We start from the raw sequence: 21,791 nt of genomic DNA, 5'->3' as shown, positions 1-21,791 counted from the left end.
TAGTTTCTAGCTCATAATTAGTTTTTAAAAGCCCTTAATTTATAAATAGGGGTTTCAATTCTAAGATCCCTGCTGAATGCTTCCTTAGACACCTACACTACTTAATTATCTGAATAGTAATTTTTTAATTTAGTATTCTCCAAATTAAGCATTAATTTACTAATGAGTTCAGTTGCGGTTACACAGCATTGTCACTGGGACACTTAAAACTGCATGGATGACTTCTTGGCTTGGAGAAGGAATACTGTGAGACAGGTGAACTTCACGGAAATGAAAAGGATACGGTGATAGGAAAAAACTAGGAGAGGGAGAAAAAAGGGACAGCACTGTCTAAAAAGAAATATATGCTTTACCTTACTCACATAACTGTAACCCATCTGGATATCACCCTTGTAATATTAAAAAACAATTTTTAAAAAAGAAAGAAAAGGTGGGGCTGGGGATATAGCCTAGTGGCAAGAGTGCCTGCCTCGGATACACGAGGCCCTAGGTTCGATTCCCCAGCACCACATATACAGAAAACGGCCAGAAGCGGCGCTGTGGCTCAAGTGGCAGAGTGCTAGCCTTGAGCAGGAAGAAGCCAGGGACAGTGCTCAGGCCCTGAGTCCAAGGCCCAGGACTGGCCAAAAAAAAAAAAAAAAAAAAAAAAAAAGAAAGAAAGAAAAGGGAATTCCTATCTATTTTATTTCCTTCATTTTCCTTTGGCCAACATGCATCATCAGCACCAAGAGCTAGTCCCCACACAGAAACTACATGACAGATGACTCACGGGACATATAAACAATAATGAACACCTGACACCTAGAAACATTTGAAAATGCTACTTAGTAACTCAATAAAAAGTTCTTAAAGTTTTTGTTTTAAGTTCCCTAAACTAAGGCTAGAGGCATGACTCAGAGGGAAAGCCCCTACCTAGCAAGCATGAGGCTGTGAGCTCAAATCCCAGTACCACAAAAAAGAAAAAAACCAATACCAAACACAAATAAAACCAAAAGAATAAAACAAACTCCACAAAATTATTCCCTGAATTAAAGAAGAGAACTTTTGTTCCTTAACATTATGCTTTCCAAAAGAGCTCGAATTCATTGCTTATATATTTCAATATTTCCATGAGACTTCCCAGGACATTTATTCAATTACAGGGTGCCATAGATACTTGGTCCTTACCGACTCAACTAATGATCTTGCTTCCTCTGGAGTGCAATGGAAAGGGCTAGCACACACCTGCACATTTGTGCTGCACAACAAAAGAGAACATTGTTAAACACAAGCAAAAGGAGCAATTACCAAGAAATAAAAGCAAGTCCAGCCCCACTTGATTGTACAATTTCAGCCAATGAACAGGAGCTTAGTGGATATAAATCAAGACAACTAAAGTTCTGCACTGTCCAAAATAAAAAAGATTTCAGATAATATATAAATCCTCATAATTTCCTGGTGTGTATATAAATCTATATAACTCCAATTCACTTACATTACAGAAAAGTAAAAGTTGACTCAGCACAGGAGAAATTTTCCTCTATATGATAAATATTTTAGCTAGCAATGGAAGTAGATTCTCTGTCAGACAGACAGGTAAGATGAAAGATAACAGGAAACTGTATGAAGATAAAAACTGCCAGACAACTACACAGCAGTTTGGGAAAGCAGAAAAATGCTTCAGCCAGGGTGGGTAAAGTCCAGGGCTTTCCTATTTTGCCTCAAGCTGGCTACCACCACACAAGGCCTGCTTCTAGATTGACGAAGTGAGACCATTTTCCCAGTTACTAAGAGTGAACTTTCAAAATTTCATTAAAGAAATTGGCAGATTAAAATGGATATAGGAAAAAATAGCACTGAGAGCAGTTAAGGCCAAAGTGATTACCAGTGATTGTCTACTAAAGGAGATAAATAGGTGAAACGCAAACTCATATTTCTCCTTAGTTGGACCTAGAGGACATTCATTATCAAATTTATCTTCACAATTTCCTTGTGAAATATGCCAGGGTCTGTGATAAGGAGACATACCTATTTATTTATTTTTGTAAACTATCTGTCTATAATTGACAATAGTGACTACAGTGTTAATTTAGGATTCTATCCAGACTCATAATGGGAAACTTATTTTCATTCTCAGCATGAATAAAATTAGAATTTCACTATATAGCTGTAGGATGGCCTTGAATTTGAGACCTTCTTGCCTTAGCCTCCTATGTGCTATCACTATTGGCATGCATCATCATACTTGGTTCAGCAAGAATAAAACTTGATCCAATTGGCAGTTATCATCTTTAAAGTATAATTTTTATGTTCTATTTTCCACAGCTCATTTCTAAGCATTTTGAAAATTGAAAAAGGTATCACCTTGTAACTCAGATGTTACCCAGGAAATGATAACAATATATAGACCCAGGCCCACATAGACATTGCAAAGTCTTAATGCTAGCTCTCAAAGAAAGCATGGTGTATATACTAAATATGCTTTTAATATTATAACTTAACCAAATGCCTTCTGTGTTAATTCTTTGACAATGGCAGCCAGAAAGAACAGGGGGAGTAGAGGTGTCTTTCTCCAAAAAGAACTGCCAGAAAAAAAAAAAAATAGTAGAATACCCAATTAAATTTGAATTTCCAGGTAAACTTTTTTTTTGGGGGGGGGTCAGTTGTGGGGCTTGAACTCAGGGTCTGGGTGCTGTTGCTGAGGTTCTTTGTGCTCAAAGCTAGCACTCTACCACTTGAGCCATAGCACCACCTCCAATTTTTGAGTAGTTAATAGGAGATAAGAGTCTCATGGGGACTTTTCTGCCTGATTTGGCTTCAACTGTGATCTTCAGATCTCAGCCTCCTGAGTAGCTAGGATTACAGGTGTTAGCCACTGGTGCCAGCCAGATAAACTTTTTAAAGTCTAATTATGTCCCAAGTATTGAAAGGAACACACTTTTCTGGGTGCTAGGATACGATACTGACCCATGGAACTCATAATCACTAGTAGTCTTTAGCTCTCAAACTACGCCCATGGCCTTCAGTAGGAGGAGCAGTAGAATCAGAGGGGAAGGAGGAAGAGAAGGAGAAAGATGTTGGTTCCTACTACAAATGAGATTAAACCAATTAAAAAGAATGTGTTTTCTTTGGCATAGTAAGACACTCAATCTTTAATCCTAAAATCTTAAATGCCCAGGACTGAAAAAACTGAACAGTTTATAAACATGACAAGGCATATGAACAACTTTACTGACCAAACTAAGCAAACATGACATTAGAGCAAAGAATTAGCAATATAAAAAATGCTGTGTACAACAAGCCCAAATAGCATTTAAAAGTAATTAAAAGATATATTAATTTGCAAAGTAACTGACTGATTACAAAGAAATAGAAAGAGACGATTACCTGAAAACAACAAACAGATAAAAAGGATGAAATTTATAGAGCCAGTAACATGGAACTTGAGTGAATGGAAAATTATTTATTCAAGTCAGTCTCCAGTCAAAGGCCCCATTCATGAGATTCCCAAAGACAATGTCCAGGATATAGATTTACAGATTTACCATGGTTTCCCATTCTAGAGCAAACAGTCAAGAACAAGGGAGAGAAAAAAATACAAAGAGCTAAGACTGACAATGATTTTGGATAAACTCTAGAGTTTACAGAAGGAAGTAGCATGGGCGAATGTTCAGAAAGCTAAAGTAGAACTGCAATCCCCAGTACATTAAAGTACTTTCCACAAACTATGTGCACCTTCCTTCCAGAGAGCAAAAAAATGAAATAATTTCAACATCTAAATAATTTGAATTGAATATGTTCCTATTCAACTAGCACATGAACATTATCTTCCACATCAAGTCCTATTTACATACAATGTGCTAAGATACAAACCTAACATCGAGCATGAAAATATGCAGAGGAGCGTATGTGAAGCAATGTGAAGTGTGCAGAGGTGATGTTTGGACTTCCTAAAGAGCAGAAGTTCATGAGGGAAACTGAGAGGGACAGTAGACAGAGTACAAGTCTTGTGCATTGTTTACAAAATTAATTTAACCTTGAATTAAAGGAGTTACATTAGGCCTAAAAATAATTCTGGATTTAGTGTACAGATTCATTAAATAAGGGAATGGGTATTAATAAAATATTGTGACTAAAGAAATTATGAGTTACTGTATTTGAGCAGCTTTGTATGTAGAATGATATTAAAAACTTGAAAAATTTAAAAGACAGAAGGATCAAAATAAATAATGTGAGAAGCCAGAGTACATTTATGATATCTTAAAATCAGAAAACTGTATTTGAAGAAAAGGTGAGAAGGGATAAACAGGAAACCCTTATATCATAAAATTTTATTTCTCCTATGATAGAATATATATTTATTTCTCTTATAACAGAAAACAAAGTTTTCTCAGGTGAGAATAGAAGTAATGAAATTCCTTACAAGAATCTTCTGTTACAAGAATATACAATTTTCAGAGTACACATTAAAGAGTAGAAAAGATATAGCTACTTGTAAAAAGTTACTTTCAGAGAATTACTCAAAGTATCAATGAAAAATTTAACAAATGCAGTGGTCTCAGAAACAAAGGTCTCACCCTGGATTAAAAAAAGTAACAACTATTTGTTGGCTTTAAACTATTATTCAACAGTTAACTCCAACAGATGTTTATTGGTGAGTCCATGACCTTTAGGAATATTTTCTAAACAAGGATCTAGATGAAGTCTTAAATGATGAGCTTGTTCAAAAAATAAGACCATAACTGAAGCCAAGAAGACAAAAGAACACAGGTCTAGAGCATGAAGGATAGAATTTGTAGAAATCCTTGCTGAAGCACAAAGTAGAGGCAAGAAGTGATAGAAAATGAGGTTAGATAGGTAACGGGATGGATGGAATCTTGGAAAGTCTTGTTTGATCTCTCACGAGAAGTTTGGATTTCTTAGTTCTCAAGCAGAGAGACTTTTGTAGGGAGTGTTAAAAACATATCTGCTTAGATCCTACTTCCCCAGAGATCCTAATATATACATTCAGAGGAGGGAACACTGCATCTGAACTTTCCAACAATTCCCTAGCTCATTCTGTAGTGATCTGTGTACAAGGACTGAGAGAACGGCTGTAATGAAGAGCATGGATCTAACCTAAACTGCACAATGAAAACGGATTAGGAGGGGACCAGGAAAGAAAGGAGGCTTGCTCTTTCAGCAACAGTACACTGTGAGAGGGAGGCTGTTCATTATATAAAGGCAAAAGAAGGAACTCTGAAATACTTTGCAAATTAAGTCCTAATAAAAAGGATTGATTAAATAGATTAAAATTCCAATGCTTTATACTTTTAAGTGCTTACAATTTATATAAAAATCCATTTTTGTATATGTGCTGGACTAGAGACTTGAACTCAGGGCCTCATGCTCTCGTTTGGCTTTTTTGATGAAGGTTGGCACTCTACCACTAAGCCACATCTCCAATTCTAGCTTTTCAATAATAGGAGACAAGAGTCCTGTGGATATTCCTGTCAAGGCTGACTTCAAACCGCAATCTTCAGATCTCAGCCAACTGAGTAGCTGGTATTACAGGTGTGAGACACCAGCATCTGGCTTATTGCCTCAAAATTCTTAAGTTAAAATTTTTTGTTGGGGGTTGGAGGCATGGTTCAGTTGGTAGAGCATTAGCCAATGAGCAAAAGCATTGGGTACCAAGTTTGAGTCCCCGAGCCAGACTTAAAAAAACATTTTGTTGTTGTTGTTGTGAGATATGTGGAGAATACAACAGAATGTAGGTGTGATTACATTTGGATCTGAATATCCCCTGCCCCAGCTTGCGTGCAGCAAGTCTGGTCTCCAGTGTGGTGGTAATGAGATGTTGGAAGCATTCAGGATAGGGCCTGGTAGGGGGGTGGTTGGGTAATGACTGCCCTCCTAGAGATTAATGTTGGTCTCATTGGAGTGGATTAATACCAACTGCAAGGGATTGTTACAAAAGATGGAGGCCATTCCCTTCCAAGTCAGGTCCTGAGTCACCTCTTCATGTGCTTCTACTGTGTGACACCATCTGCCATTAAGCCTTCCCCACAGGAAAAGCAGATGCTATGCCCTCCAAACTGTAAGCCAAAAACCTTTTTCTGACATACAACCCAGCTTCAGATATTTTGTTATAGCAACACAGACTAAGACAATTGCTAAGATGGTAGGTTTGGAATTTTGGTTTTACTGTGTGACTATAAAAATTACTTAAATTTCATGTAGTTTCAATTTCCTCCTGTATAAGTGGAGAGTATAATGTATTTTATAGGGTTCTTGAAATTAATGGAAAAACACATATAAGACACTCAAATTCTGGAACACTATAACGCTTTAAAAATGTCATTTTTATTGTAATGCAATCTCTGTCATTCTCTAGATGGACTACTGCAAAAAGACACCATACCTTAGAAATAAAGTTCCCTCCAGAGAAAGAAAACTAGACTCAGCACAGAAGGAATGACAGCAGACTGTGGATAATGAGGAAACACTGAGTTGCATGGGGGATACTAACAACTCTTTAGGAAGTATAGCCGTGTGCTGATGAATTCCTTCCATTTCTCCTGATCCAGAGGGGTCAAGATGTTGGGGCCTCTACTCGCCAGATTCACAATGACACTCACCAGGAATCATTTATGTCAGTTGTAGTTATCACTGTAATTTTACAATAAGTAGTAATCACCCTCACTGGTTAAAGGAGTGTGGTAAGAAAAGTGCTCCTATGTAAACCTCACTGGCTCACAACTAGGGAGTGCGTAAACAATACCAAAGCTCTATAAAGCATCACCAGAGGTAAACTGCTAGGTGCCAAATCAGAGGTGAGAAAAAAGAATACCAAAATATGCAACTTTCTTTCTTGTTACTGGTACTGGGATTTGAAACTCAAGACCTTTTGCTTGCTGGCCAAATGCTCTACCACTTGAGCCAATCTCCCATCTCTTGGTTTACTTTAGTTATTCAAATATGGATTTGTTTTGCCCAGCTGACCTGAATCACGATCTTCCTATTCCTATCCCTCATGTAACGGAGATGACAACTATGCACCACAATGCTAAGTTTACTGGATTTGGTCATGGGGTCTCACTAAATTTCTGCCTGGGCTACCCTGAAACCTGGTTCATCCTCAGGCTACCTCTCCAGTACCTGGGATTACAGTTATGAGCCACGGTTTCCATCCTGCAACGGTTTTTAAGTTGTAAGGTATTTAAGGATTATAAAAATCTTTATTTTCGAGGCTGGGAAAGTGGTTTCGCAGTAGAGTGTTTGCCTAGCATGCATGAAGCCCTGGGTTTGATTCCTCATCACCACACACACAGAAAAATCCAGAAGTGGAGCTGTGGCTCAAGTGGTAGTATACTAGCCTTGAGCAAAAAGAAGCCAGGGGTAGTGCTCAGGCCCTGAGTCCAAGCCCCAGGACTGGCAGAAAACAAACAACAACAAAAAAAACCCCACTTTATTTTCTATTCTGTTTATGTTAGTGTATGTAGAGAAAAATCTACATGGGAGCTATATAGAAAAGATCTGAGCCCTCTATCCAAAGACTAGTAAATGAATGTATTACATGTTTAAGTTATGTATGCTACATGTTACTATCATCTGACTCCTCTTAATCAGCTAATAATCCTGATTGTGTTGGACAAGACCTACTAAGAAATGATGTGGTGAACATGTTGGGAAGGATGGGGAGAATGAGGTAACTCCCCTGCACAATTACTTAAAAATAATTTTAAAATAATGTGGTAATTTTGTTAAATTAAAAACACTAATAATTGAATGTTGAGAAGTTGCTATTTTTACTGTATCTTTGCACATCAGTGTATTATAATCAAATGCTTGCTTGCTTGTTAGTGTCTCTTAATAAAAACCTAGATCCCTTGAAGAAGGGGACCATGTCAATTTGTAGTTTCACAGAACAGCAATCAAACACCCATTGCATAGATGCTTTATACTTTTTAAATGAAAAATAATTGGAATCCCTTCTTAAAAACTCTATGATCTGAATAATGAAATAGCATTACTCACATAGAAAGACAATTTGGGGAGTGTGCATGACTCAAGTGGTAGAACACCTGCCTGATAAATGAAGGCCCTTAGTTCAAAAATCCCAGTAGTGCCAAAACAAACAAAAACCGTAATCCTAGTTCCGCAAGAGGCTGAGATCTGAGGATCCTGGTTCAAATCCAGCCTAAGCAGTCCATGAGAGTTTTATTTCTAACCAAAAAGCTGGAAGAAGAGCTCTGGCCCAAGTGGCAGAGCACTAGCCTTAAGTGAAAACGCTAAAGGACAGCTCCCAGGACCAGAGTTCAAGCCCTAGTACTGGCACAAACAAAACAAAAAGACAAATTCTTACCATTTTATAGCTCCTCCATCACACTTCTTCATTAGCAATGCTTTCCAACATTCATGAGCAGATTTAATAACTTCAAGAGCAAAAGCCTAGGTTCAACCAGGAAGAGACACAGCAATCACATTATTATGTTAACCCAGAACTAATCTCAGTATAACACTATAACACTGTACATGATCAGGAACTCCGAAGCCAGGATAACTTAAACCTGGGCTTCCTTATTTACCAAAGTGTGACAACTCTAAGGGTATTCTTAACCTCATTAAGCCTCAATTCCCTTGTAACTAAATGAGTACAATGAAGATAAATTTGTCTCAGGAACTGGCAAACTAGTACCTGTGGATCATATCAGCCCTTCCAGTTGTTGGCCTGTGGCTGCTTTAATAAATACTACAATGACAGAGAATTCAGTAGTTGTGGCTAAACTATACAGTTTAGGAAGCCCAGAATTGTTTCTATATGATCCTATATGGAAATAGTATGCCAGTCCCTGACCTAAGCCATATAACTGATCAAAGAATAAAGATGCTGTATGTGAAATGCTTAGATTAGTTCCAAGACTCTTGAATTCTGAAATTTAACCTTAAAAAGAAAAGTTCTGTCAGGACTACTGTTGGCTAAGATAATAGAGAATGGTTTAATTTTCAATGAGGCAGTACTAGGAAATCTTAAGATGTAAGACAATAAAAATAATTTATTGTCTGGATCATTCAAGAAAAAACTTTTAGCCAAAAACATTCAGTTAATCGTTGAGTACTTGGAAAGCATTCTAGAACTTGATTAAGGACCTAGCAGAGGAATCCGAGAACAGAAAAAATGGAAGACATCTTTTCAATCATACTAAAGAAGCGCAATTAAAAAAATTGTTTTTAAGTTTGACTCCTTGTTTTTGTTTTTGTGGTGGTCCTGGGCCTTGAACTCAGGGTCTGGGAATTGTTCCTGACCTTTTTTTTTCTTTGCTCAAGACTAGTATTCTACCACTTGAGCCACAGCTCTGCTCCCAGCTTTTTTGCTGGTTAACTGGAGATGACACTCAGATTTTTTTTGCATGAGCTAGCTTCAAACCATGATCCTTAGATCTCAGCTTCCTGACTACCTAGATTTACAGGCATTGGCCATCAGCGCGTAGTAGGCTCCATGCTTTAAACTTTACACTAAAGAGTAATGCACAGAATGACTGTATTCTGAAAGAGTTATAAAAATGACCCACTCTTCAAAGAAGAATTGACACCTCACTCTTCCTAAACTCATGACATGACAGAACTACCCACAGGCAATAAAGGGACATGAAAATATCTATTTAGAGGAAATAGATAAAAATAATTGATTATGAAAATTTCCAGTATTTAATTCTAAAAAGAAATAAAAACTTTTTATGTGTGTATTTAATAATCTGAGTGACATTAAAGAAGTTGACATTAAGGGTTCTTTTAAGGTGCCTTTCAAAAACTACAGGGTCTGTGGTACATATACACAATGGAATTTTATGCCTCTATCAGAAAGAATGACATTGCCCCATTTGTAAGGAAATGGAAGGACTTGGAAAAAATTATACTAAGTGAAGTGAGCCAGACCCAAAGAAACATGGACTCTATGGTCTCTCTCATAGGGAATAATTAGCACAGGTTTAGGCTAGTCACAGCAGAGGATCACAAGAGCCCAATAGCTATACCCTTATGAACACATAAGATGATGCTAAGTGAAATGAACTCCATGTTATGGAAACAACTGTTATATCACGGTTGTAATTATTTTCAACATGCGATGTGAAATGGTAGTTTCTATTATTGATGATGTTCTTGTATCCCCTCCCTGTGGTTGTACCTGCATTATCTCTGTATCTTATCTGAGTACACTGGAAACTGTATACAGGTATTAGAACTAGGAAACTGAAAGGGAATACCAAAATCGAGAGACACAGGGTAAAAAAGACAAACAATTACAAAAGCAATACTTGCAAAACTGTTTAGTGTAAATCTACTCAACAACTCATGGGGGGAAAGGGGAAGGGGGAGGGGGGAATGAGGGAGGAGGTAACCAACAGTATAAGAAATGTATCCAATGCCTAAAGTATGAAACTGTAATCACTCTGTATATCAGTTTGACAATAAAAATTATATATATAAAACACACACACACACCAAAAATAAACCCAACTACAGAGTCCAGCTACCAACATATACATTCTTATATCATTCTTACCTAAATTTTAAGTTTTCACTGCTGTGTCTTATTTCACTTGTAAAATATACTGAATTTACCAGTTTAGAAGTATGTAGGTAATTGCAACTTATTGTAACACTCTGAAAAACTTTCTGACTTCATGGTCTATTTTCTCTGCTGGTAGCACATTACAGACAATTTATGGTAACTGTGGCATTCTAATAGAAAAATCCTGACAGTAAGGAGACTCAGGCTTCTTAATTACTGAGTAGCTTATCTTAGTCAGGTCAGCATGAACAGTCAGGAAGGAAGCCTCTGTGGAATTGCATTAAGGACAAGTATCTTTCTCCTCAAAAGAGTAAAGGGTTTTTTTTCATAGACAATTTGCAAAGTCAAACTGATCATGGAATTCCTTCACTTTCTAAGAAAGTGAGCAAGTTATCGCAAGATAAACAGAAAGCCCACAGACTGGGAGAAGATCTTTACCGGCCATTCAACGGACAAAGGCCTCATCTCTAAAATGTATGCAGAACTAAAAAAATTACCTTCTTCCAAAACAAAACCACAAAGAACCAATAGCCCCCTCATCAAGTGGGCTAAAGACTTACAAAGAGACTTCTCTGATGAGGAAATGAGAATGGCCAAGAGACATATGAAAAAGTGCTCTACATCACTGGCCATAAAAGAAATGCAAATCAAAACAACATTGAGAATCCATCTCACCCCAGTAAGAATGTCATATATCAAGAAAACTAACAATAACAATTGTTGGAGGGGATGTGGCCAAAAGGGAACCCTACTTCATTGTTGGTGGGAATGTAAACTGGTTCAGCCACTCTGGCAAGCAGTATGGAGAGTCCTCAGAAGGCTAAATATAGAACTCCCCTATGACCCAGCAGCCCCACTTTTGGGTATCTATCCAAAAGACCACAAACAAAATCACAGTAATGCCACCAGCACAACAATGTTCATCGCAGCACAATTTGTCATAGCTAGAATCTGGAACCAACCCAGATGCCCCTCAGTAGACGAATGGATCAGGAAAATGTGGTACATATACACAATGGAATTTTATGCCTCTATCAGAAAGAATGACATTGCCCCATTTGGAAGGAAATGGAAGGACTTGGAAAAAATTATACTAAGTGAAGTGAGCCAGACCCAAAGAAACATGGACTCTATGGTCTCCCTTATTGGGAATAATTAGTACAGGTTTAGGCAAGTCATAGCAGAGCATCACAAGAGCCCAACAGCTGTACCCTTATGAACACATAAGATGATAAGTGAAATGAACTTCATGTTATGGAAACGATTGTTATATCACAGTTGTAACTACTTTCAACGTCCCATCTGTATCTGTAGCTTCTATTATTGATGATGTTCTTGTATCACTTTCCGTGGTTGTACCTACACTATCTCTGTAATCTTATTTGAGTATATTGGAAACCGTGTATACCGTGTATTGGAACTAGGAAATTGAAAGGGAATACCAAAATTGAGAGACACAGGGTAAAAAAAGACAAACAACTACAAAAGCAATATTTGCAAAACTGTTTGGTGTAAGTGAACTGAACACCTCAGGGGGGGGAAGGGAAAGGGGGAGGAGGAAGGGGGGAATGAAGGACAAGGTAACAAACAGTACAAGAAATGTATCCAATGCCTAACGTATGAAACTGTAACCTCTCTGTACATCAGTTTGATAATAAAAATTAAAAAAAAAAGAAAGTGAGCAATTTTACATGAAGTAATTTATTAGCTATTTCTCAGCCTTTTGGATTTACTTAGATCATTTGAACAATGTCCTTAAATATGCAAATCAGTAACAAAAGCACTTTTGTCAATATGCTTATACATTCACATATAAAAAAAAAAAACCCCAAGTGAAAGAAGTACTTGTATAGACAGCAGAAGGTGCATTTTAAAATAATAATTCTTATGTTTACCTTGTTTTTGAATTCTCCATTAAAGGCAAACTTGTTTTCTGCTTTTCCCTCTGGTACCTTATAAAATCTGAGCCAATTCAGAGTAGCATCTAAGTAACCTGGTTTGAACTTCTCTACATCATCAATATCTGTAAAGGAAGAAACAAAGACATTTTGTTAAAAACAAACCTCATTTCATTTAGTGGTAGGGTATCAGACTACAAGAGCAAGGAAACAGTCCTCCTCCAGTAGGCAGCCCGATCAGTTGTGTAAAGGCTGCATCTGATGGAGAGATGGATCTACACTTCTCTTTTCCATTTGTGAAATACTATTTCTTCATTCTATATTTACTGAGCACCTTCAGACAACATGGTAGTGTTAGGGTATAAGGAGTTAGTGGTAAGATACAATAAATATATTTCCCTTTGTCCAGATGTTCAGAGGCCTATTGATTGGGAAGCAAACAAAAGAACAAACTGCAATGAAGTACAATGAGGTTTAAATGTATACTCCTAGCAGAAGATCACAATAGCTCAATAGCTATGTACATATGAATACATAAGACAGTGCTAAGTGAAATGAACTCCAAGTTACAGAAATAAGTGGTTTATCATTGTTATTTTCAACATACCATGTGAAATTTTGCCTTTTTCTTTTGTCTTTCTTTGGTACCCTGAGTATTATATATGTTTATTGGAACTAGGGAAGGGAAGGGAACAGCAAAATGGAGAGAAAAATGGTAAAAGGTGAGCCAATGCAACAGCAATACTTAAAAGACAATATGCTGTAAACCAACTGTATAACTGAGGGTGTGTGGGGGTGGTTAGGGAACTGGGGAGGGGGGAAGGTGGGAGAAAAATGAGGGAGAAGGTAACAAGTTTGATAAGATATGTACTCACTGCCTTACATATGAAACTGTAACCTCGCTGTACATCACTTTGACAACAAATAAATACATTAAAACATACACTCCATGGGTGTCATACAAGGAAAAAGAAAGAAAACACCATGAAAACTGGAAGGCACAAGGGCCAATCAGACAAGGGGAAAGGTAGAAAGAATATCACATCAAAGCAAGGATGTACAGCAACACAGATGACTTTGCATGGCAAGGACCTGGCAGTTACGAGAAAGTAGAGACACCAGGAAGGGCCAGATTACCGAGAAACACATACATTTTATAGGCACTGGAGGGGTTAAATCAGTAAAAAGCAACAATATCAGGACCTGTGTTTTAAAAATATGATCTTGAAAGTTAACCACAGATGGGGCGTACTCAGATGAGAACACACTAAAGCTGGGTGTGAATGCATTTTTTTTTTTTTTGTGCCAGTTCTGGGGCTTGAACTCAGGGCCTGAGCACTATTCCTGACTTCTTTTTGCTCAAGGTTAGCACTCTGCCAACTAGAGCCACAGCACCACTTCTGGCTTTTTTTTATCCTGTGTATGTGGTGCTAAGGAATCAAACCTAGGGCTTCCTGTATATGAGGCAAGCACTCTTGCCACGAGGCCATATTCCCAGCCTGTGAATGCATTTGTATCCAGGTATTTATTAGGTTCTAAGTGTCAGTCTCTGTTTCAAGTTAGAGTGCTCTACCTAGCTCAAAGCCCACACCTCTGTTAGCTTCACCCAGCATGTGTTTATTATCAAGGCATTCATGTTTGTATTTTTGTTTTAATTATGAGATACCACTAATATTATATAAACCAATTGCATTATCAACACAAGAGTTCTGAGACTGGGGATGAGGTGGGGAGGTGACTCAGTGGTAGAGAACTTACATAGCAAGTACAAGGCTCAAACACCTGCCCCCCGCCCAACAAAAAAAGAGAGTCTGGTTTCTATGAAATTAATTTTGAATGCTTTAAAGTAACTCGGTTAAACTGGGGGCTAAAAGCATTTGCTGTCAAATTAAGCCTGGGTAGGTAAACAGAGAAGTAGCAGTGTTCTACAACATAGATAGAGGGATTTAGCCTAAGAGGTCACAGATGGCATCTGATAAAATGAGTTTTAGTAGGCTCTTGGATGAAGTGTGAGACTTTTTTAAAAAGTATACTCCAGGGAGGAAGACAGGGCAAATATTCTGAACCAAGACTATGCTTTTGATGAGTACAAGTCCTGAGGCTAGAGCAGGGTGAATAAAGAGGGCCTGTGAGAAGAGTGCAGAGAAACAGCCACACAGCCGTCACATGGGCACTGATCACATGGGAGTCCTGGGTCCACACCAGGCACCTTTGGCTTTAAATATGACATGGTCTGGGCAGAGAAATCTGTGTTTTAGGGTACTTTCTCCATTTACCTTGTAGAGAAAGGATTATTCTGTAGTCAAGGGAAAATGAAGCAAGAGATCCAGTTTATAACACTAATGAAGCCCTTAAAAAAAAGCTGGAATGGGGGCTGGGGATATGGCCTAGTGGCAAGAGTGCTTGCCGCATATACATGAAACCCTGGGTTCAATTCCCCAGCACCACATACAGAAAATGGCCAGAAGTGGCGCTGTGGCTCAAGTGGTAGAGTGCTAGCCTTGAGCAAAAAGAAGTCAGGGATAGTGCTTGGGCCCTGAGTCCAAGCCCCAGGACTGGCCAAAAAAAAGCTGGAATAGGGTGTGTGTTCTACCTACCTATCTTCTATCTCTCTATATATTTGATCACTGCTTTGGATTTTAGCATGTAAATTTGGGGTTTTTGTTTGTTTGGGCAGTATTGAGATTTGAACTCCGTGCCCCTAACTTGCTAGGGAGATATTTTACCACTTAAGCCACATCTCCAGACCTTCTTTTAGGTTTTCTTTTTTTTTTTTTTTATTCTTTTAGGTTTTCTATGATTTAGAGTTCTTAGTATTACAGACTTGTTCCTCTCAGCTCCTTGACACTATGGATCTTATATAATTTTTTTTACTGCTTTGCCCCGTCTAATAGTAATTCTTCTCAGTTCTTTTTCTAAAGTGTCCCAAATCTGACCATTTGGCAACATCCGCCACAGCTCCACTGTGGTTGATACTAAAGATTAGACTCCAAATGAATTGACAATTTTTATTATAATTATGGAGACTGAACTCAGGGCGTCCCTGTACATGTTAGACAAATGCTCTACAAATTAATTTGTAATTAATTTCTTATTTAATGATATTTATTTTTAGCACTAAAATTATTATAATTTAGTTCTTAAAATTTATTTATTTCCCAGTGTTTTTAAATTAGATTCCCAAGGTGGGAAAGGACTACATTTATGTAAAAATTATTTAAAAGTGGATAAAAATATTGTTTTAAAATGAGACTTGAATTATTCAGCATACTCACTCAGGTTAGCTCTAAGTAACATGAAGACAGAAATTCAAAAAGACAAAAATCATGAGAGTTAGTCCCCAGCTCTAAAAAGAGTTCCTAACTTAGTAGATGGAAACAAGCAAACTAAACATATGTGAAATCAAACATACTTCACAGAATCAAACAAAATAATGTGGGCAAAAAGAAAAGGGGTTTTGGTAACCAATCATGTTTGTCTTATAGTCAAGCACTTCACTGGAAAGTGACATTTGGACTGATTCTCAAAAGAAAAGCAGGTGTTTTCAGGTAGACAATGATACTTCAGGGATGGACGTGTATTTGTAAAGCTAGTGAGGCAAGCCTAAATTTCTAGGGAGAGAAGCTAAAGTGCTGTGAATGCTGTTATAACTGTGTGAATGTCTAGAAAAACTGGTAGATTACTAAAAACATTTAGCAACTTAAGAGAATTCAAATTTTCCTGTAAAGAATGAGAAGTCAGAAAACTTTAAACTTTCTTTTAAAGTAAGATTAAGAACCAGGTAAGCTTGGTAACACTGTTTTAATGCAAAAGCAAGATGTGCTAGTATAAGGTAAAAGAAAAAAAGACACAAGGTCTGAAAGGTATTTCTGAGGTCAGAAATAACTTGATGACAGATTGTATGATGTGTCAGATTGTTGGTCACTTACAAATATCACTCATGACAGATGACAAAATCCAGAATGTCACCAATATAAAAATGATGTAAGTACACATGACTGTAAAAATTCTAAAATTAAAAATACCAAAGTTTCCAATGTAAACAAGTGGTTTCTTGCTTTGAAAGTCCTGAAAATGTATCTAGTTGGAAGGTATTTTCAAACTTTACTGAAAACGTTCATTTTTGTTCTAATACATACAAGTGCATTTACATATTTACTAACTGTCCTTGAAATTAGTGCCCATGTTGGGCACTGTACAAAATCACCAAGGAATGTTTTTAAACAATGTAATTCAGATTTGTAATGTTACCATCCATTTCCACAACTGAAAGTCACTTGTACTCAAGTCAAGTGACTCAAGATCAGAACAAAAGATATTATAATGCTGTGTTTACCTGGATTATTTCCACCAAATCAGAACACAACTGAGGATTTTTATTTTTTAAATTTCTTTTTCTATTTATTTATTAGTCTTAAGTAGTTGTACAAAGCAGTTTCAATTCAACATGCCAGTTTGTGAATATAATGAATCTTGACAAGTTTTTTTGTTTTTGTTTTTTGTTTTGCCAGTCCTGGGCCTTGAACTCAGGGGCAGAGCACTGTCCCTAGCTTCTTTTTGTTCAAGGCTAGAGCACTCTACCACTTGAGCCACAGTGCCACTTCTGGCCATTTTCTATATATGTGGTGCTGGGGAATCGAACCCAGGGCTTCAAGTATACAAGGCAAGCACTCTTGCCACTAGGCCATATTCCCAGCCCAGGATTTTTATTTTAATATTTATTTATTTATTTATTGTCAATTGTGGGGCTTGAACTCAGGACCTAGGCACTATCCTAGAGTATGCTCAAGGCTAATGCTCTACCACTTGAGCCACACTGCCACTTCTGGTTTGTGAGTGGTTAACTGGAGATGAGTCTCATTGGGCTTTTTCTGCCCAGGCTGGCTTTGAACCATATCCTCAGATCTCAGCCTCCTGAGTAGTAGCTAGGATTACAGGCATGAGCCACTGGTGCTCAGCTTTTTCTTTTAATTAGAAAAAAATCTGAAATATAAATTTAATACCATACTTCTTTGTCTTTATTATAAAGAAAGAAAAACCAATCAACCAACCAGCAAACCAGGGAATAGCCAAATGCTAACATTTTGTCCAAAGGGGTTTAAAAAGACAAATTCTACATATATACCTACATACTCAGTCCTAGAAGAACTGGTAGACTTTTCCAAAAATAGGTTAATTACAAGTTCATAAGAACTCTCACATGTCCAAGAAGAAATTGAAAGTGGATGAAAGCACAGCTCTGGGTCACACACACTGAACTTCCAGCTTCATCTAGTAGGAGTTCCCCTGGAATACTTAAAAATGGTCCAGAGGCCCTAGGAAATCTATCTCAAGAATGATGCAAGCAGCGGTTCTATGATGTGTGGAAATATCGCAGTGAATTCTATTACTATGTACAATTATTATGCTAATAATAATGATGACAATAAAAACAAACTATCTCTTTAAGTAGGAACTTGGATGATATTTGGATCTTTCAACTTAGAAAGGAAGATAGACAGAAGAAAATGGGTTAAAAGCATTTCCTAGAAGACAAACAGACAATCATCCCTGCAATTGTAGACAGGAAGGAACTCAGGCTTTGGGAGTTATATGAGTCTTCTAAGGCCAAATAACAAACAAGCAAAGGGAGTATTTTAGACTCTACAGCCCTCCCCATATTTCACATGATAGAATTATGACTGAAACCTAAAAAACTATAATATGTCAAGGTTCAAAAAAGATCAGCAAACTCCCAGTAATTTAACTTGTAATTATAGTGCATTTAACTCAATTTGTCCCTGTTCTTTAACTGCCTCCTCCACACCCTAGCCTACTCACCCACATCTCTAAGATATATTCATTAATGGAATCAAAGGGAAAAAGATGAAAAGAGCTACCTTCTTACCAGACCTCTAATTATATCTTACTGATGTCCTCATTATTTAACAGAAAATGATCTTAAATCCCAGAAGATAACACATTTAGCCAACTAACCCAGTAGTTTTCAGAAGAGTAGTGTGATGCAGCCTTGATCATGGGCTCTTGGAACCAAATGGGGCTCAAAATGGCTGTGGAGGGGTTATTTCAGAGGGGTTAGTAACCACTCCCCACCTCAGTTTCCTTATCTGAATGAATAGGAACAGCAGGCATCTTGATTGGAGTTATGAGAAAATTGCTTTTGGAGTAGTTAGTAGGCATAATGCTGCTGCAGCTAGCATGAAAACAGTGACACTTCCCAGCCCAAGTGCATCCACTGCTTACTAACAAAGCAGGGAAGCAGACTGAACTCTTCTTTCCCATTACACAGATTAACTCGAATGCTCTCCCTCAAGATTACCAGTTATTCCCTCTTCTTTTTCTGTCTTTCCCAAATGATAGGATTAGATTTTATTCCAGAAAGAAGAAAATTAAACACTATCATAATTTGCTTGTTTTAAAAAAATAATTATTGCAGGGTCACTAGAAGTGTTTACTTACTAAATGAAGGATTAAGCCATGCAGTTTCTACATTTATTCCTCTCCTGAGAGACAATAAAATGATACAGCTTTGACTTGCACATCTTCCTAAATATTGAAATTCTACACATCTGAAACATAAAACTCTCATAACAGATTGACCTGATTTCAGTATGTTTTTAATCTATCATATTTTAAAACTGTAATGTCACTGCAAAGGCAACACTTCTTGCTAGACAATAGGCAAGTGTTCACTTATAAAGAGAAAAAAGCAGCAGAAATTTTCCTTGCTCAGCACATAGAAATAGCTGCTAGGCCTCAGTTAACTTGTTCTTTTTTTTTTTTTTTTTTGGCCAGTCCTGGGCCTTGGACTCAGGGCCTGAGCACTGTCCCTGGCTTCTTGCCGCTCAAGGCTAGCACTCTGCCACTTGAGCCACAGCGCCGCTTCTGGCCGTTTTCTGTATATGTGGTGCTGGGGAATCGAACCTAGGGCCTCGTGTATCCGAGGCAGGCACTCTTGCCACTAGGCTATATCCCCAGCCCAGTTAACTTGTTCTTGACATCCCTCCCCTAGTAAAGGTCCCAAGGTATTGTGGAAGTTCTGCAGAGGGTCAAACACCTGTTTGGTGCTTGGTGAATTTCCAAAGCTCTACATTAGGTATGTGGTTAATTTAACCGAGAGAGAAGTGACAGAAGCCGCAGCACTTCCATCTTGTGAAAAGCTCTGAATTTGGTTATTTTATAAGCAAGTACTATTATCTCTAATGGCCCAGTCACTCTATGTAACAATTTACATGCCCTGAGAGTCTTATTACTCTTTCAGGCAATTAAGGTACCATTACAATCACTAGGGCCTGGAACCTAACTGCAGTGCAAAAATGGCCTCCAAGTGTTAATGAGTCTGCCACAGTGATCAGTTTTGTTTGGGAAAACAAGGTGTTTTAGTTTCAAGTGTTATTTAGACTTTTGTGAGATTTTAGGGCATATCCCAGTCCTAGTAGGTAAAACTTGAAGATTTAAGTTAGTAATGTTAAAATGACAGACATAAGGTCATTGGAACTTGCTCTCTGATGCAAGGGCAAGTTTTAGTTCACTCATGTCAAAGTTAAAAACTAAAGTGTAAGACACCACACTATACTTCATCTACGTCTGCACATAAGTCTATTCGGACCAGAGAATCCATTTCATCACAAAAAAACTCCAAAATTTCTTTGGAAACATCACAGCTTAAATATGTCCCTAGCAATATGGTAAAAAAAAAAAAGTGTATATATAGATAAAGATATCATGGAGCTCAGGCCACACCCTGAAGTTACTCCCTGCTGTACAGAATGGGAGCTCTGCAGGCTGTGTTGGCCTTGGGGAACTCCATTTCATAAGCAGCAGTGTGCTGGCTTTGGAGAAAAGGTGCTGAGGCGGTATAACCCTGACTCTTGCTTGTGAAAGTAACCAGCCACCACCTGGCTAGGACAAAGCATGAAGCATGACTGATCACGTATTTAAACAAAAAAAAAGTTACCACTTGTGAATTATCAAACTAAATCAGGAACAAATGGGCACACTGGTATATCAAAACCATATCAGAAGCTGGGCTCTGGTAGTTCCTGCCTGTAATCCTAGCTACACAGGAAGCTGAGATCTGAGGATCCTGGTTTAACATTACTTAGGAGTTACTGGAATAACTGAAGGAAATGAAACATAATCAAGAAATGTTTAGAGATGAATTCCCTATCTTAGAGTAACAACTTATGTCCATAAAGAAAAAATAAAAATTAAGAAATAAGCTATAAGCACATTATTTACAGAATGGGCCAGTTACTCAAAAGAACTAAAGACAAGAGCAAAAAGACAGGAACAGGACAGGAGGGGGGTGGAAGGAAGGAAGAGAGGAAGGGATGGAAGTAAACGGAAGAGGGAATGGGGAGAGAATGGATGGGAGATCTCAGCACACACTTTCTTAATTGGAACTACTATTGGTTGACACGAGCTCCTTTCTCCTACTCCATAGACAAAGAATTAGATCCCTTTTACAATCTATGGGAAGAAAATTAAAAATGAAATTTGAATATTTAACTTCCCATTTATCAATTATATTTTACATGACCATGTTTTAAGTTTTAAGAATTCTAATGACACAGTAATTTACTTGGGAAGTTCCAGACTTACCATGAAACTTTTCAGCTTCAGGATCATTTACGTTGATAGCAATTAATTTCCAGTCTGTTTCTCCCTCATCAATAAGAGCCAAAACTCCAAGGATCTTCACCTGAACCACTTCTCCTCGAGAAAGAACCTTTAAATAGAAGAAGAGAGTCACCATTTGCAAGGCTCTGGAGAGTTTACCCAAGTAACATAAAAGCCCATACAAATGATAACACTAATGTTACACAAGTTGGGTACAAAGGGTGTTTTGAAAGTTCTTGGGACTCACATAAAGCTTAAAAGCTCCTTCTAGAGCCAGGCACTTGTGGCTCATGCCTTTAATCCTAGTACTCAGGAGGCTGAGATCTGAGGCTCGTGGTTCAAAGCCAGCCCAGGCAGGAAAAGTCTGTCTACAAGACTATAATAAACTACTCAGAAAGGCCAGAGTAGTGCTGTGGTTCAAGTGGTACAGCACTAGCCTTGAGCACAGAGAGGCTCAGGGACAGTGGCCCAGGCCTTGAGTTCAAGCCCCAGGACTGGCAAAAAAAAAAAAAAAAAAAAAAGCTAAATTATTTTATTTTATATTCAGAAATTTATTTAAAAATTCATATGGGTTTATAGGCAAGCAGGAAGCATACCTAATGGATGATAAAGTTTCATAAAAAATAGATGTCCTCTGATTGCATAAGAGCATAAGATCATTTTATTTCAAGCAAACTATTGCTTTAACATCTTTACAAAGTATGAAGAAAAAAATCAAACAAAAGATGCTTAGGAAA

At 37.7% G+C, this 21,791-nt stretch overlaps 1 protein-coding gene across 3 annotated transcripts in view; it reads right to left on the bottom strand.

Annotated features, from left to right (window-relative positions):
- The window catches only part of Ppa2 (inorganic pyrophosphatase 2), a 58,877-nt gene that overhangs the window by 5,093 nt on the left and 31,993 nt on the right, over positions 1-21,791 (bottom strand). For 2 of the 3 annotated variants that reach the window (XM_048333458.1, XM_048333459.1), the window contains exons 7-10: positions 21,037-21,163; positions 12,430-12,557; positions 8,327-8,412; positions 1,168-1,237 (exon numbers count right to left, since the gene is read on the bottom strand). In XM_048333458.1, the coding sequence (XP_048189415.1) occupies positions 1,168-1,237; positions 8,327-8,412; positions 12,430-12,557; positions 21,037-21,163 (411 nt within the window). The remainder of the gene's footprint in view (positions 1-1,167; positions 1,238-8,326; positions 8,413-12,429; positions 12,558-21,036; positions 21,164-21,791) is intronic. The other variant, XM_048333460.1, reaches the window with a different exon arrangement.

Source organism: Perognathus longimembris, chromosome 24 (genome assembly GCF_023159225.1).
Source record: "Perognathus longimembris pacificus isolate PPM17 chromosome 24, ASM2315922v1, whole genome shotgun sequence".
Classification (NCBI taxonomy): domain Eukaryota; kingdom Metazoa; phylum Chordata; class Mammalia; order Rodentia; family Heteromyidae; genus Perognathus; species Perognathus longimembris.
This window is presented reverse-complemented; position numbering and strand designations above follow the sequence as displayed.